General features: G+C 37.8%; 1 protein-coding gene across 2 annotated transcripts in view; it reads left to right on the top strand.

Annotated features, from left to right (window-relative positions):
* The first annotated feature begins 7,523 nt into the window (after positions 1-7,523).
* The window catches only part of LOC131157885 (uncharacterized methyltransferase At2g41040, chloroplastic), a 30,144-nt gene continuing 20,314 nt past the window's right edge, over positions 7,524-17,353 (top strand). The window contains exon 1 of one of the 2 annotated variants that reach the window (XM_058112320.1): positions 7,524-7,825. In XM_058112320.1, coding sequence (XP_057968303.1) covers positions 7,637-7,825 — 189 coding nt within the window. In that variant the 5' untranslated portion in view covers positions 7,524-7,636. The remainder of the gene's footprint in view (positions 7,826-17,353) is intronic. The other variant, XM_058112321.1, reaches the window with a different exon arrangement.

Here is a 17,353-nt window from a genome sequence, read left to right as displayed (position 1 = left end):
TTCTTCTTCTTCTTCTTCTTTACTTTTCTTTTATGTTCTTTATTTGCTGCAACATAGCTCTCTCTCTCCTCACATTCTCTCTCCCTCTCTCCTCGATTTTGTGATGGATTTTCGCCTGATAAAAAATCTGAAGATACCACTGAACTCCATTTGCCGCTGCCATCATTTCTACCGGAGCGGATCGGTGGTAGGAGCGGTGTAAGCGTATTCCCTGGGGTAAGCCATTTTTTCCTTTTTCTTTAATTTCTTGCAAAATATAAGCCCAATTGACAAACGGACACCAACACGAGAATCTATGGATGATTTTCTACAAGTCTAGCGGGACGGAATTCTCGTGAGGGTGTCGGGCCAAAACCCCAAATTTGGGGTATGAGGTTTATTAAGGGGCTTATTTTTAATTAATTAGCATTAATTTAAAAATGCTAAAATATTAAGCATCTGGAACTGAAGTAGGATTTTTAGAATTTAGGGTCCGAGTGAGTGTCGTGGGTGTAATTTTGGGACTAGCAGACAAAATTTGGAAAATTAAGTGGGGATGTTAAATAATAGTTTAAATATTAATTTGAGGTATATGGAGCCTAGGGAAGGTTAGATGAGTATTATTTTGGAGAAATATATTAAATAATTTGGGAAAAATGTAAATTGCAGGAGTTAAATTTCGGGCGCCAAAGGCGTGAAATTTTGGGTCCTAACGAATTTCTCAGTAGTCAGGTAAGGGAATAAATTAAAGCAGTTATTTTCTATGCAAATTATTATTAATTATGAGTAAATTTATTTTCAGAAAAGCATATGCTATATTGTTTATTATGAGTGAAAGGTGCGATTGGGAAAATACTGCTATGATGATTAAAATATATATGTATGTATGAGATGCCGGAAAATCACGATTTTAGAATATGAAGTATGACTTTTAACAGCATATGTGTGGCATGAATATTATTTTATGTGAAATGTATTATGATGTGAAAGATTTTACGAACAAAACATGATTTCAGGTATTATGAAAAGATGAGTTATGTTGTGATGAATTTGACGAATATATGATAAATGATTTATTTTTAGTATATATATATATATATACCTGAAATGATTTTGGTGCGAGACCATGTATTTATGTTATCGGCACGAGGCCGTATCTATGTTATCGGCACGAGGCCGTATCTATGTTATCGGCACGAGGCCGTATTTATGTTATCGGCACGAGGTCATATTTATGTTATCGACACGAGGCCATATTTATGCATGATTTCAGCACGAGGCCGTAATTACTATATTTTCGGCACGAGGTCGTAATGATGTTATATATATGATTATGTATTATATGTTATCACGACCAGGATGTTAGTTTAGTTCAGTTCGGGGGCTTGGTACCGTAGCTATATTGTAGATCAGATATCTACGTCAGATTAGTGCTAACCATCCCACGAGGGGATGGGAGATGGATAGTCGATGTGGCTTTCAGTAGAGTGTGGACGTCCACCTGGCAGTCCGGACCAGGGTGTGGCGGGCTCATCGTACTTACAGACATATTTGATTCGGCATTGGTCGGCCAGCCATTGTCGGGTCCTGCCCTCGGGTTGCACAACCCGTCATGGGGGGTAATACATGACACCAGCTAGCTATTCATCCTAGGTTTGTTTTCAGTATTACCAGTATAACAGATGTTCTATGTATGATATGACTTACTAGAAAATATGAAAGTATGTGAATATTCAATATGATATGATGAACGTTTACGAAATCTGAAATGTACTGTATACGTATAATTGCATTAAATATTCATGTTGCCACACAGCTGTATTTAGTTTATTTTCCCTTACTGAAAAGTGTCTCACCTCCAAACTTAATTAATTTTTCAGGAGCCCTTGAGAGGCCAACGGGTCAAGGTCGCCGTTAAGCTAGTGAGATTACCTTGTGAGAATGGTAAGATTTTGTAATAGGGTCAGAGTTATTTTGTGTTTGACCCTAGAGATATTTTGATGTATATGAGGATGTATAAAAGTACAGTGTTATAATGTTATAGAAAGCTCTGGTATTATACTTTATGGATGGATCTTTGGATTTTATGTTTACTGCTGTGTAGAATTCCGCTGTGTTTGACAGGTGTCCCCGCTACCCACGGGTTCGGGTTGACCATTTGATCTATTATGTGACATTTTATGTTAAGAAATTGAGGGACGTTACATTTGGTATCAGAGCTTAGGATACTAGGTTCTGTAGACTCTAGAGTGCAGCAGTAATAATACTAGAGTATAGGATAAGGAAATTTGAGGTTTAGTTTTGTAATCTAGATGTAGGACTTCCGTGGTGGTTTGTGTGATTTTCCTGAGGTGACGACTTCAGGAAATTCATTGTAAACTATCGTCGGGTTGGAGATCTAGGTTGCAGGATTGAACATTGAATTAAGATCAAGAGTGACGAGTTAATTAGGAAAATATACCATATGAGCTGAGTGATATGTATAGAGAATGAGGTTTTGAGTTAAGTTACATGTTTTTCAGGATGGACCTTGGTGGCAATAGTGCCCACGCTAGTGGGAGTGAGGGTGTTGGACCCTCGGGCGCTGCGGGTAGTGATTCAGATGCCGTTTTACGCAGCGTAGCACAGCAAGTGATGGCAGAGATTGCTAGAAGTTCGAAGGGACAGGGTGGTCCGTCTGGAGGCCATAGTAGCTCGATAGAGAAGTTCATAAAGATGAATCCTCCAGCTTTCTCAGAGGGAATGGATCCTGCAATTGCTGAGAATTGGGTGCAGGAGATGGAGAAGATATTTGCAGTGCTGCAGTGTTTAGAGGAGCAAAGAGTGTTGTTTGCCACATATAAATTGACTGGAGAGGTCGAGAGGTGGTGGTCGGCGATGAGAGTATTAGAGCAGCAGAGGATTGTACCTATAGAGATGACGTGGGAACGGTTTAAGGAAACATTCTTTGACAGGTATTTTCCAGCCTCTTCTAGGGAGGCTAAGATTGAGGAGTTCCTGAATCTGAAGCAGGGACAGCTATCAGTGCAGCAGTACACGGTGAGGTTCATTAAGCTATCTTGCTTCGCCCCGTACATCATTCTAGATGAGGCGAAGAAGGTATGACAGTTTGAAAAAGGCTCGAGGAGAGAAATTTATAAGCAAGTATCGATTTTGAAGTTGCATGATTTTACTGAACTAGTGGATAGAGCCACTATAGCAGAGATTGGAGAGCGGTTAGAGGCTGAGGAGCAGAGACAGAAGAAGAGGTCTACACCTTCTGGTTTCCAGCAGGGAGTCAACTGTGCCGCGTGGAAGAGAGGTGGCTATTATAGGAAACGGAGACAGAAAATCGGGAATCGCGGTTTCCAGGGTGTGCAGCCATCACCAGCTTGCCCATCTTGTGGGAAGAGACACTTGGGAGAGTGCCGTGCTGGGCGAGGTGTCTGATACTGGTGTGGGGAGCCAGGACATATGATGAGGCAGTGTCCGACATAGACTGGTATTACTCTTAGACCTGCATGAGGAGGTTATCAGGCGCCACGAGGAGGCCAGCAGAGGAATACAACCCCAGCTAAAATTTTCGCTTTGACACCAAGCGATGCTAAGGTGGCAGGAGATGTGGTGACAGGTATTGTTTCAATACTGTCATTTAAAGCTACTGTTTTGTTTGATTTTGGGGTGACGCATTCGTTTATCACCCGGGATTATGTTAAATTGTGTGGGTTTGAGCCTCAGCAATTAGAAATTAGTTTGTCTGTTGCTACGCCAACTGGGACCATAGGGGAATGTAGAAAGGTACTCAGGGACTGTCCAGTGGATATTCAGGGGAGGTATTTGTTAGCTAATCAGGTGGTTTTAGACATGCATGGGTTTGAGGTAATTTTGGGCATGGATTGGCTAGCTGCCCACTATGCTAGCATTGATTGCCATTAGAGAGTGGTAGTGTTTAGACCTCCAAAGGGACAGGAGTATAGATTCGTGGGATCACGTGTGCACACCCCACCTCAGTTATTATCTGCTATTCAGGCACGTAGATTGCTATCAGAAGGCTGTCAAGGATATTTAGCCTGTGTGAAGGCTATATCAGAAGGGGAGCTGAGGGTGGAGGATATCCATGTGGTGAGGAATTTTCCTGATGTATTTCCCAAGAATTTGCCTGGACTTACCTCCTGATCGTGAGGTAGAGTTCGTTATTAATCTGGTTCTAGGGACAACGCCGATTTTGAAGGCGCTGTATAGAATGGCACCGATAGAGCTGAAAGAATTGAAAGAGCAGTTGCAGGAGCTGTTAGATAAGGGGTTCATTCAGCCCAGTGTGTCTCCCTGGGGAGCACCGATTTTATTTGTGAGGAAGAAGGATGGTTCGATGAGATTATACATTGACTATCGATAAATAAATAAGTAACTATCAAGAATAAATACCCGCTTCTGAGTATTGATGATTTATTTGACCAGTTACAGGGGACACAGATCTTTTCGAAGATAGATTTACGGTCTGGGTTCCATTAGGTGAAAGTCAGGGCGGAAGATGTTCCGAAGACGGCATTCAAAACACGGTATGGTCACTATGAATTTCTAGTTATGCCGTTTGGGTTGACGAATGCTCCTGCAGTGTTTATGGATCTTATAAACTGGGTTTTTCACCAGTACTTGGATCGGTTTGTGGTAGTATTTATTGATGATATACTGGTGTATTCGAAGAGTCCAGAGGAGCATGAGGAGCATCTGAGTATAGTGTTGTAGGTGTTGCGAGAGAAGAAGCTATATGCGAAGCTTAAGAAGTGTGAGTTCTGGCTGGAACAGGTTACCTTCCTTGGACACGTTATATCCAAGGGTGGTATTTCTGTTGATCCGAGTAAGATTGAGGCGGTAGTAGACTGGGTACGACCAAAGAACGTGCACGAGATCAGGAGTTTCCTAGGATTGGCTGGATACTACCGCAAGTTTGATGAGGGCTTCTTTAGATTGTCAGGCCCGTTGACTAGGAAAGGAGTGAAATTTGAGTGGTCTGATGAATGTGAATAGAGCTTCCAAGAATTGAAGCAACTCATCATTGTGCCTGTGTTGATGATACCTTCAGGAGAAGAGGGGTTTGTAATTTATAGTGATGCATCCCATAAAGGGCTCGGAAGTGTATTGATGCAGCGGGAGAGAGTAATAGCCTATGTTTTACGATAGTTGAAAGAATATGAAAAGAACTACCCTACCCACGAACTAGAGTTGGCGGCGGTTGTTTACGCGCTGAAGATTTGGAGGCACTATCTATATGGGGGTAGGTGTGAGATATTTACTGACCATAAGAGTTTAAAGTATTTCTTCATGCAGAAGGAATTGAATATGAGGCAGAGGAGATGGCTGGAGCCAATAAAGGATTGCAACTGCATTATCAGCTACCATCCGGGAAAGGCTAATGTGGTTGCTGATGCTTTGAGTTGGAAATCAGTGGAATCATCTGTATCTGCAGTGGAGATTTAGCATCCTATTCAAATGGATCTGGAGAGGCTCGATGTGGACCTGGTAGAGGGCGATCACCAGGCATTCATTGCTGACTTGGTTTTACAGCTGACTCTATAGGAGAGGATTAAAGCAGCTCAGAGGAATGATGCAGAACTAGTAGAGCTTATGGGAAAGGTACAGGATGGTCAGGAATCAGAGTTCAGCATTTCAGATGATGGAGCCCTGAGGTTTCATACCAGGTTATGTGTTCCTGCTGATCCTGAGATCAAGAAAGTCATTTTGGAGGAAGCACATCGATTCCTATATACTGTACATCCGGGTAGCACCAAAATGTACAAGGATCTCCGAGAGTCCTTCTGATGGAGCAACATGAAGAGGGAGATAACTCAGTTTGTGGATCAGTGTTTGAAGTGCCAGCAAGTAAAGGCTGAGCATCAAAGACCGGCGGGATCGTTGCAGCCACTCCACTTTTCTGAGTGGAAGTGGGAGCATATATCGATGGATTTCGTCTTAGGATTACCACCAACATTGCATGGACATGACGCTATTTGGGTAGTGGTGGATCGATTGACGAAGACTGCCCACTTTTTGTCGATCAGAGTTAGCTACTTTATGGACAGATTGGCTGAATTATACATCTAGGAGATAGTTAGACTCCACAGCGTCTCAGTGTCCATAGTTTCAGATATATAACCATCATATTATTTAATTTAATTTAATAATAATAATTAATTAATCCAGTTTATTAATTAATTAATTAATTAATAATTAATATTTATTTTATTTTATTATTATTTTTTACACTTCCATGCATAAAATTTTGTGGGGCGTTACATTATATAATTTTTGCCTTTTTTATTACTATTTTCCTCATTGTTATAATTTTTTTACAATAATAAATATTAATTTTATTGTAATTATTTTTAGTTATTTTTATAATATATTATCCTTGAAATAATAATAATTATTTTAACTTTTTTTATTATTAATTTTTTATATTTTATTATTATTTTCATAATAATAAATATTATTGTTATTGCAATTATCATTACTTGTTATTATTTTTATTATAATAGTAAAAATAATTAATATTATTAGTGGGTGTTGTTTTTAGAATAATTTGTTATTATAAAATGAGTATGATTCTATGGAATGAAAACTGATACCAGTCCATCTGGACTGGAATCATGATTTCTCTATTTGAAGGAATTGTATCCGGTCGAAATACAAATCCACAATTGATTTTGCAAACTAAATGTATGAATGTGATTCTATTCCTGAAATTTAATTCCATTCCAAAATTTCATTCTACAAACCAAATGGGGGTTAGAATATATATATATATATATATATAGAGAGAGAGAGAGAGAGAGAGAGAGAGAGAGAGAGAGAGAGAGAGAGAACTTTTAATTATCTTAAAAAATCAACAGTATTATCTAATTATAAATATTTAAGCATTAATGCTACTGCTAAGTTCTCATAGGTTTTCAAATTAGGATCTTATACATTAAAGAGTTTTCCTCTTGAACCCTTCATTGACTTGGAATAATTGTTGAATCATGTGAAATTATTGTCATGGTTTCATTTTTTAAACAATCCGTTCATACTTGTATCCAATTTTGTGTCTCTTTAAAAATTTGGGTTTTACTTCTTTTCATAACCTTTATGCCATTTTCTTGAATTATATTCATTATTTCTTCTTGATTGAGTATATATATAAGTTAAGTGAGAATGCCAAAAAAGGTATGAGAAGATGAAAGAGTTGGGAGATAAGTTATTTGAGAAGAAGAAATGGTCCGAAATGAAATTGTTGGGAAAATAAATTATACGAAAAAGAGATAAAGGTAATAGAAAAGAGGATATTTTTAATTAAAATTAAAAACTTCTTAAATAAGGCAAAATACGTATTATAAAATTTGTCACGATGAATTATAAAAAAAATATTGTGTGCTTTTAGAAGTAGTATGATGATTATAATTAAATAACTCTTAAAAAAATAAAAAATAAGTTAATTTTTTTCATAATTCTTTGATTTTTTTAAAAAAAAACAGAAATTATTTTCCACAACTCATATGGGCTTAATCTATTTATTTATTTATTTTTTTAAGGAGTGAATGTGCACTTCGTGTGTTGCTTCATTTCCACACAACGCAGTTGCATTTAAAAAATGTCAGCAAACCAAAAATCAGGAGGGAGAATCGAACTTCATCACTCTTGAATGGCTATGGCTTCCTCATCTCTTCGCCCGCTCCACCGCCCCGTCCTCCCTAAATACTCCTACCTATCTCGCAATCACCGACTTCGTCTTCCTCTGAGTCCTCTCCGCTATTCATCACCGCTCCACGTCGCCTCCGCAGTCCACGTCGCCTCCGCAGTTCTTGCGAGCTCTGCCGTTGCCGTAGAACGGGTACGCTCTACATTTCCTTCTCGGTTTTGATGTGTTTTATGAACTTTTCTTTGCTGACTTTTGCTGAATTTGATGTTCTTGTTCTTGTTCTTGTTGTTGGATCATGAAGGGTGGGGAACTCAGAACTTTATCTGGCTCTGTTTGGATGCCCCAAAAACTAAGGAAAAAACTCTAAGTTCCAGAGTTCTTATGGTAGTTCTCAAGACATTGAAACTCAATTTGGTTTGAATAATTGTTTGTAGCGGGGGTTCCAGGAGAGTATTGTACACATAATGGATGTTCTTGAGAGAATCTGGAGAGGCAAACTAGGCAAACTCTAAGAAGCTTAAGTGGAACGATGGTAGGTGAAAGCTCCTAAGGGATAGAAGGGTTCCTCGATTCGAAGGAATCAAGTTATGGGGATTTGTGCTTATGTGTGTGTGTTGAGACTTGAGAGAGAGAGAGACAGAGTTCAATGGATGCTTGAGCTGCTAGGGGAAGGCTAAGGAGGTCAAAACTCATCTTAACGAATCTTGATTGGGCCTACCCAGCAAAGACTCTTTAGAACATCCCAACATCCTGTTAGGAAGACCACACCACATATCCCAATCACCAATCATGGGTGCGCTCATTGCAAATCTGATCTCTTGTAAAGGTGCAAACAGGAGGTAGTTAACAGCTATTTCATAATTATGAGCAGGCTTATGCGAAATAACCTCCCTTATTCTCTCACGAATCTCCCTATGGCTTCAAATGTAGCAGGAGATGTCAAAGCTCTCTATTCAGATTGAAGGGAAGACCTTCGATTTCAGATTGGATAAGTTGGGAGAATATTAGTTTCAGCTCAAGTTTGAGAATAATCTCTCTCAGACTAGATAGATTAAACTTTCGAAATAGGCTGTCCTTTGATTGTTGGATTAGGGGTCTTGAAAGATTTGTCTGGGAAATTTGTTGTATTGGATGTTGATAAAGTGGACTAGAGTGGGGAAGTATTTGAAGTTAGGGCTAGGATGGAAAGTGTAGGTTTTTTCTATGTTTATTCTTGGTGGCGCAAAAAAAGTTGGTTGGTGTAGCTTTGTGAGCAAGTTTTATGAACTAGCTAATGCTTTTCATGTTCAACCTGGAGGCAGAGGCGTGGAGAGTCCTTTTGTTTGCAAATCATGAAATTAGGGGGTATTGAAAGGAAAGGCAAACAGAGGAGAAGGTTGTGGAAGAAGATTATGAAAAGTAAGGTATACTCCCAAGGGGGGGGGTTGAATTGGATTTTTAAATCTGTTTGGGAAATTTGTTGTATTGGATGTTGATTAAGTGGACTAAAGTGGGGAAGTATTTGAAGTTAGGGCTAGGATGGAAAGTGTAGGTTTTTTCTATGTTTATTCTTGGTGGTGCAAAAAAAGTCGGTTGGTGTAGCTTTGTGAGCAAGTTTTATGAACTAGCTAATGCTTTTCACGTTCAACCTGGAGGCAGAGGCGTGGAGAGTCCTTTTGTTTGCAAATCGTGGAATTAGGGGGTATTGAAAGGAAAGGCAAATAGAGGAGGTTGTGGAAGCAGAATCTGAATAGTAAGGTGTACTCCTAAGAGGGGGGGTGAATTGGGTTTTTAAATTTTTTTTTTAAATTCTTGTTTTACATGTTCTTTTAGTTTAGTATTAACTCCTTTTTCAATTTAATTTGCAATTACAACAATCAACTTCACAAATACAATTAATTTGTAACAACCAACACTCAAACCAATCAATGAAGTAAGCTTGATATTGCAATATGAAATAGAAAATCCAACCAATATATTAATAAGCTTTGACATTAATCAATCAACGTACTCCCTTGTGGTTTCCGTAATATATTGATCAATCAACGTACTCCCTTATAGTTTCCACAATTCCCAAAGGCAAATTAATATTCAGCAAATTAAGTACACAATCACGCAGTTTATAAGTGCTGAAATTTAAAGAGAGTAGGGAAGAGAATGACACCGAGTTTTTACGAGGTTTGGCTATACCCGCCTATTTCCTCAACCCCAAAAACTAGCTCATGGGGTGAGACTTTCCCTCACACTTAATAACTGACCAACAACCCCTTCCACAACCGATGTGGGATAATCCCAACAATCTCCCCCTCACACATCGGGTTCCAAATTAGCGGCTCCTCGTACCTGGCATCTTGGGAAGAATGTTGAACCATGGCTCTGATACCAGCATTGGGTGGTCTTGGATCTTCTCAACCCCAAAAGTTAGCTCATGGGGCAAGGCTTTCTCTTACACTTAATAACTGACCACCAGCCCCTTCCACAACCGATGTGGGATAATTCCAACATGATTCACTCTAAAAATGAGTAGTGCGAAGGCTATCCTAAGTATAGGAGTTCAGTCGTGTAATAATTAACCTAATGACCAGATCGTCTCCTCAGGGAATGCAGTTTAATTCCAAACTTTGTGTAATCCCAAAAGAAATTAAGAAAAGAAAAGTTTATTGAACATGGTTCAGATTCGGTTTTTTGGATTTTTGAGATTTTTGTGACGAAATTAAAACATAACTTAAGAATCTAAAATTAAAACATAAATTAAGAACTTAATACGCATAAAATAACAAGAAACGAATGACAGCAATCAAATCCTATTCAGACAATAAATAAATACTGCGTATGAAAATTTCGGACAAAAACCTAAAAATCAAAACTTTATTAACCAATTTAAGCATTCAACCACAAAATCATCGATTAAACACCAACTAAAAAGTTTAACGTAACCTAACAAATATTCAAATCCTAAAGAAAGATTCTAAGAGAACACACCGAACTTAACAATGAATTTTAATCCAAACCAAAATTAATTCCAACAATAATATTGAATGAAAAAAAACTAAACTTGATGAGAAAAATAACCCAATGAAATATTTAAATTCAACCAAAGACTTTAAGTAAAACAAAAAGAAAACAAACTAAACTTAATAATCCAAAATAACCCAACCAACTTGGAATTCCAACAATGACTTTGAATAAAAAAAAAGACAAACTAACTTTAATAATAATAACCCAATCAAAAATTAAAAATTACAATGGAGACTTTTAAATAAAACAAAGGTAACAATAAGAATTAAACAAGTATTTGCTTGAAAGAGAGAGAGAGAGAGAGAGAGAGAGAGAGAGAGAGAGAACCCCCCCTGTTGCGCGCGGCCTCCCAGAAAGAAAAGCAAGACTCCTGCTACCAAAAGAAAAACCCTACTTTCAAACCTAAAGAAAAAATAAACTAATAAAGCCCCCCACTTTTTGACTTTTTCAACCCTTCAATTATTGCCCAAAAAACAACCCTACTTGCCCAAAAATTTAAAGTAATCCTCCAAAAGAATTCTCCCAGGCACGACTCCTCATTCCAGCGCATGGTTTCCGCTCTCTTCATGGGCCTTACATGGTCACATCATGGGCCTTACACATGGGTTTTTTCCTTTCAATTCAAAAGCACACGGCCTGATTTTGACCTTCCTACAGCCTGTATCTTTCAAAACTCAAAAAATGAAAGTTGTAGAGTATTTTCTTAGCTTTTTACAGCATCTTGAATCATCTGAATCGGAGGTCGGATGAGAGAGTTATGCTCAAATTATGAAGCAGTGTCGAAACTGTCCATAATCGCCCAATTAGCTTCGTTTTGCGCTCAATGCCTTCATTTGCACCATTTTATTCTTTATCTTGCATGAACCCCACATACGCGACTCTTTCAATGAAAAGCTACGACCCTCACGTGCATGGTTCACTTTGCATGCATGGCCCGGTTTCTCTCACGCATGACTGTGTACATTTTAATTTCAACTTTAATGTCCAAAAATCATCCTGCAATAATAAGATACCAAAAATCCATAAATTATCGAATAAAAATCCAAATATTATAAATTGAGCTCACTGTTAAAATATTGGACATAATTTGACATTTAATTAAAATTATAATCTTTAATGCGTGAATTTAAATGCCTAATTACGCAACTTTTACGCGTAGTCACACCCCCCAACTAACATTTTGCTAGTCTCTAGCAAATAATATGAATGAAATCCAGGGCGGTACCCACAAACACTAATTCCAATGAATATTAAATGAATGCACATACGACCCAAATATACCGTTTCATATACGGGAATATCACCAGATTACACACAAGCTCATTCATACACAATTCGCGCAACTCTGAAGTAAGTCATTCATGCAAGTTTCATCATTATATAGCCATTAAGAACAATATACTCACATATAGTTAACCAGCAATTACAATTTAGAGTTAAAGTAGCCATATAAATTCGAGTATAAATAGGTGAAATCTCGAGGCATGTGTAATGTGTATGACTTGTTACACCCAGGGTATTCATGGACACCTACAGGACGGTTGTTTTGACTCGGCCTAATTGGTATACTCTCAAAAACATTCAAAAAGGATAGGTTCATTCGTCATATGTGAGGAGAAGTGTCATGATCAAACATCCCAAATATTGTAAGGACAAACGCTAAATGTATGGAGTGGACTAGTTTGAAAAGGATCCAGCCTATTTGTGAGGTCGCGGATCTTTCACCCTAGCATCTTCTCACCTACTAGCCATATTCAACCAAAATCACCCTAGTTAGATCAACTTATTCACAAATTAGGCGTGAATACATCTGAAGCATTAGGTGATTGAAGAGTCTTCATATATGTAGAACATGTGTCGTGTCCCTAACTTTTTGTGGTAGTTGTGTGGAGCAGGTGTTAATTTTTCACTTCATTCTTGTGCATTTCTACTTCTCTTTTTTCTTTCTTCTGCTCATTTTTCAATTTCTTTCTTTTCATGGTTAGTTAGGACAATCATTACACTTCTTTTGTTATCTTTATACTACCCATGTGAATTAAGTTCGAATAGGAGTCCATGAACTAAGTCTATTTCTAGGGATGACTCAGCTTTCACATCTTGAGTAGGCTACAAGACTTAGGTTTCTATCTCCCCACTAGATGTTACATCTAGGCTAGCAAGTCAAAAATCGACAAAGAGTATCCAGGAAAAAAAAGGAAAATTGAGTTTCATGAACTCTGAGTTGACTTCAAAACTCAAAAGAACGATAAATGACTCAATCGTACCTCACGAGGTGTCAAAATCGCCATGGGCGCTCTCTTAGTGCTCACAAGGAACCCTAAGTGTTACAAGTCATGTGAACGTGTATTTTCAGTTTCATGAGATAGCATATAAATACAAGAGTTTATATAACCAGATTAACACGAATAAACTACTAGTCAACCTTCATGGAGTTACAATTCCTAGATTAACCATATAAGGAGAAACCACACATAAATAACCCAAATGTGTAACTTCTAGGTTATATGCAAGTATGTAAAGGGTATAAATCAGTGTTAATTATGACCTAATCATCCATTCAATTTTTTTTTTCAATGCATTTTCTCATCCCCCCCCCCCCCCAACTAAAGTAAAATATTGTCCTTAATGTGAAAGCATAGGGGAGATGGGAGAGATGATAAGAAGGGAAGTAGAGACATATCTGGGTGGAGAAGTAAGGGAAAATAAAAACTGAAACTAAGGAGAAATGTACCTGAAAATTAACTAAAAATAAAACAAGGTAAAAATTAAATGAAAAGAAAGGAAAGAAAAATATCATAGTCTGTCTGACGGAGGCTCGGGAGGAATTTCATCTGGTGGATGTAGTTTTATAAATTGAACTGACGGGTCTCCAAATTTGAGGTACCACAATGAATCAGTCTTATTACCTGCACGAAAGTTAGCCTCAAATGAATTAATGCTCTTCAAAATACCAGACAATACATGTGCAGATTGACTTTCTTATTTTAACAAGAAAGGATCTTTATTCAGTATGTTTTTCAAGAAATTTACCTCTTTAAGAACTGATTTTTGAGGAAAAGTTGTCGGAACAGTTACTTTTAGTTCTTCAGAAGCACTAACGTTAAAATTTTTACTTGGTTCCTTAAAAGTTGAACTCTCACCATTCTACTCAACTTCTTCATCTGGTGCTCCAATTACGTTACCATTGCAAAGATTTGCTTCGGCATTACAATCCTTGACATCCACTACAGTAGGTAATGACGGTTCCATGGTTGTCACTTGCACTTGAGTATTTGGCTGGGATGACGGCTCCTTCAATTCTGGGTTCGCTTCCTCCAACTTTTCTTTAGCTTCATCTGTTTTAGTTGCAGCTTTAGGTGTTAGGGCAACTGTTTGTCTGTCGATGAGTATCTCAGGTTAGGGAACTTCTTCTTCGCTTCTCAGAGTACTAACAGCATTCTCTGTCTCAAGAGGATCCTCTGAGACATCATGTACTTGTTGATGTTGTTGCTGGTATACCTGAGGATCAGACTGAGGTTGTGCTGGAAATTCCTCTTTTTCTAGGGTATTCAATATCGTGCTCATCTTAGTCAAATCGGTGTTTAACTTGTTGATGGTGCTCCACAATTCATTCATGGTTTGAGTGTTAATCTGCATAAATTCTTGAAGTGTATTAGCCATCTGTGCCATGCAATCCTCAAAATATGCCATCAGTGAAACAGGAGCTTCATTAGATTGAAATTCTGGAAATGCGTAGCTCTGATAGATCTGCGGTGGTTGATACTGATGCAGAGGAGCAACTGGACAATATGTTGGCTGCGAAGGTGGTGCATAAGACTGAGGAGGTTGCTAAAACTATGAAAAAGATGGATCAGATTGATCATTCCTCCATGAGAAATTCAGGTGATTCCTCCATTCCGGATTGTAGGTGTTCGAGAATGGCTAATTTGAAGCTTTGTTAACCTAATGTGCTGATTGTATTTGATCAGAACTACTCTCATTTTCTAATTCTTCTACCCTCCTTTCCAGTGCAGCAACAAGAGCCTGGAGATCATCCTCCTCTTTGACCTCATACTTACCTCCACCACCGATTGCGCTGAGAGGTTGTACTGCCATTGGCGCCTGATCGTATCGTGTATTCCATTGTTGGACACTTTCAGCTAAATAATCAAAGAAGGATAGTGCCTGATTCGGTTCCTTGCTGAAGAGTTCTCCATTGCACATAGTCTGGACAAATTGTTTGCAATTAGGAGTAAGAGCTGTATAGAAATAATTGACTAACCTCCATGGTTCAAACTAGTGATGTGGACAAATATTTATCAGATCCTTGAACCTCTCCTAGCAAGCTTGAAAAGTCTCGTCACCCTTCTGCATAAACTGAATGATCTGTTCTTGCAAAAATTGAATTCTCTGTGAGGGATAAAACTTATGTAGAAATTCACGTTCCATATCAACCCAATTAGAGATAGAGTGAGGTCTCATAACTAAACCATATCTCTGCCTTATCCTTCAAAGAGGCAGGAAATAAACGAAGTTTAGTAAATTCATCAATTCCAGCTCTAGTAATAATAGTATTGCAAGTCAACTCAAAGTCTGCCAGGTGTTGATAAGGACATTCAGATTCCGTCTCGTGGAACCGAGGTATCATTGACCTCCTCTCATGCTTAATGGGGAAATTAAGTGCATCATTAGGTAAAGTAGTGTAAGACGGTGCAGTGATTCGCGTGGCTTGCAAAAAATCCATGAGCGTGTGTGGTGCAGGTGCAGCTATATTTTATTTTATTTATTTTTTTCGAAACTTTTTTTTTTATTTTTTTATGAAGAAGAGCAAAATAAAAGGGAAAAACACTAGTTTGAAACTAAATCTGGCATTCCTCAACAATGGCGTCAAAAAGTTGACTCACTCTAAAAATGAGTAGCACGAAGGCTATCCCAAGTATAGGAGTTTAGTCGTGTAATAATTAGCTCAAGGGTCAGATCGTCTCCTCAAGGAATGCAGTTTAATTCCAAAAGAAATTAAGAAAAGAAAAGTTTACTGAACATGGTTCTGATTCGGTTTCTTGTATTTTTGAGATTTTTGTGACAAAATTAAAACATAACTTAAGAACCTAAAATTAAAACAGAAATTAAGAACTTAATACGCATAAAATAGCAAGAAACGAATGACGGTAATCAAATCCTATTCAAACAATAAATAAATACTGTGTATGAAAATTCCGGACAAAACCTAAAGATCAAAACTTTATTAACTAATTTAAGCATTCAACCACAAAATCATCAATTAAACACCAACTAAGAAGTTAAACTTAACCCAACAAATATTTAAATCCTAAAGAAAGATTCTAAGAGAAGACACCAAACTTAACAATGAATATTAATCCAAACCAAAATTAATTTCAACGAATATTTGATGAGAAAAATAACCCAACGAATATTTAAATTCAACCAAATACTTTAAGTAAAACAAAAAGAAAACAAACTAAACTTAATAATCCAAAATAACCCAACAAACTTGGAATTCCAACAATGACTTTGAATTAAAAAAAGACAAACTAACTTTAATAATAATAACCCAATCAAAAATTAAAAATTACAATGGAGACTTTTAAATAAAACAAAGGTAACAATAAGAATTAAACAAGTATTTGCTTGAAAGAGAGAGAGAGAGAAAGAGAGAGAGAGAAAACAAGCCGTGGAGATGTGGAGAGAACCCCCCTGCTGTGCACGGCCTCCCAGGAAGAAAAGTAAGACTCCTGCTACCAAAAGAAAAACCCTACTTTCAAACCTAAAGAAAAAATAAACTAATAAAGCCCCCCACTTTTTGACTTTTTCAACCCTTCAATTATTGCCCAAAAAACAACCCTACTTGCCCAAAAATTTAAAGTAATCCTCCAAAAGAGTTCTCCCAGGCACGGCTCCTCATTCCAGCGCATGGTTTCTGCTCTCTTCATGGGCCTTACGTGGTCACATCATGGGCCTTACACATGGGCTTTTCCTTTTAATTCAAAAGTACGCGGCCTGTCCTGCACTTTCAAGCCCAATTTTGACCTTCCTACAGCCCGTATCTCTCAAAACTCAAAACATGAAAGTTGTAGAGCGTTTTCTTAGCTTTTTACAACATCTTGAATCATCTGAATCGGAGGTCGGATGAGAGAGTTATGCCCAGATTACGAAGCAGTGTCGAAACTGTCCATAATTGCCCAATTAACTTCGTTTTGTGCTCAACGCCTCCATTTGCATCATTTTATTCTTTATCTTCCATGAATCCCACATATGTGGCTCTTTCAATGAAAAGCTACGGCTCTCACGTGCACGATTCACTTTGCATGCATGGCTTGGTTTCTCTCACGCATGACCCGCGTACATTTTAATTTCAACTTTAATATCCAAAAATCATCCAGCAATAATAAGATACCAAAAATCCATAAATTATCGAATAAAAACCCAAATATTATAAATTGAGCTCACTGTTAAAATATTGAACATAATTTGGCATTTAATTAAAATTATAATCTATAATGTATGAATTTAAACGTCTAATTACGCAACTTTGACGTGTAATCTTCCTCGCCTTAGGCAACACACCTAAGGATTCCACTATACCACTCCTTTACGGGCGAAGTAAACCTTTTTAACACTCCTTTAATAGGATAGAACACTCCTCTCCAAGCGATACCCATGCTTGGTACAACAATTCAACAACCTGAACCGTAAAAAACAACAAGAACAAGAGCAAATTCTCGT

Source organism: Malania oleifera, chromosome 6 (genome assembly GCF_029873635.1).
Source record: "Malania oleifera isolate guangnan ecotype guangnan chromosome 6, ASM2987363v1, whole genome shotgun sequence".
NCBI lineage: Eukaryota > Viridiplantae > Streptophyta > Magnoliopsida > Santalales > Ximeniaceae > Malania > Malania oleifera.
This window is presented reverse-complemented; position numbering and strand designations above follow the sequence as displayed.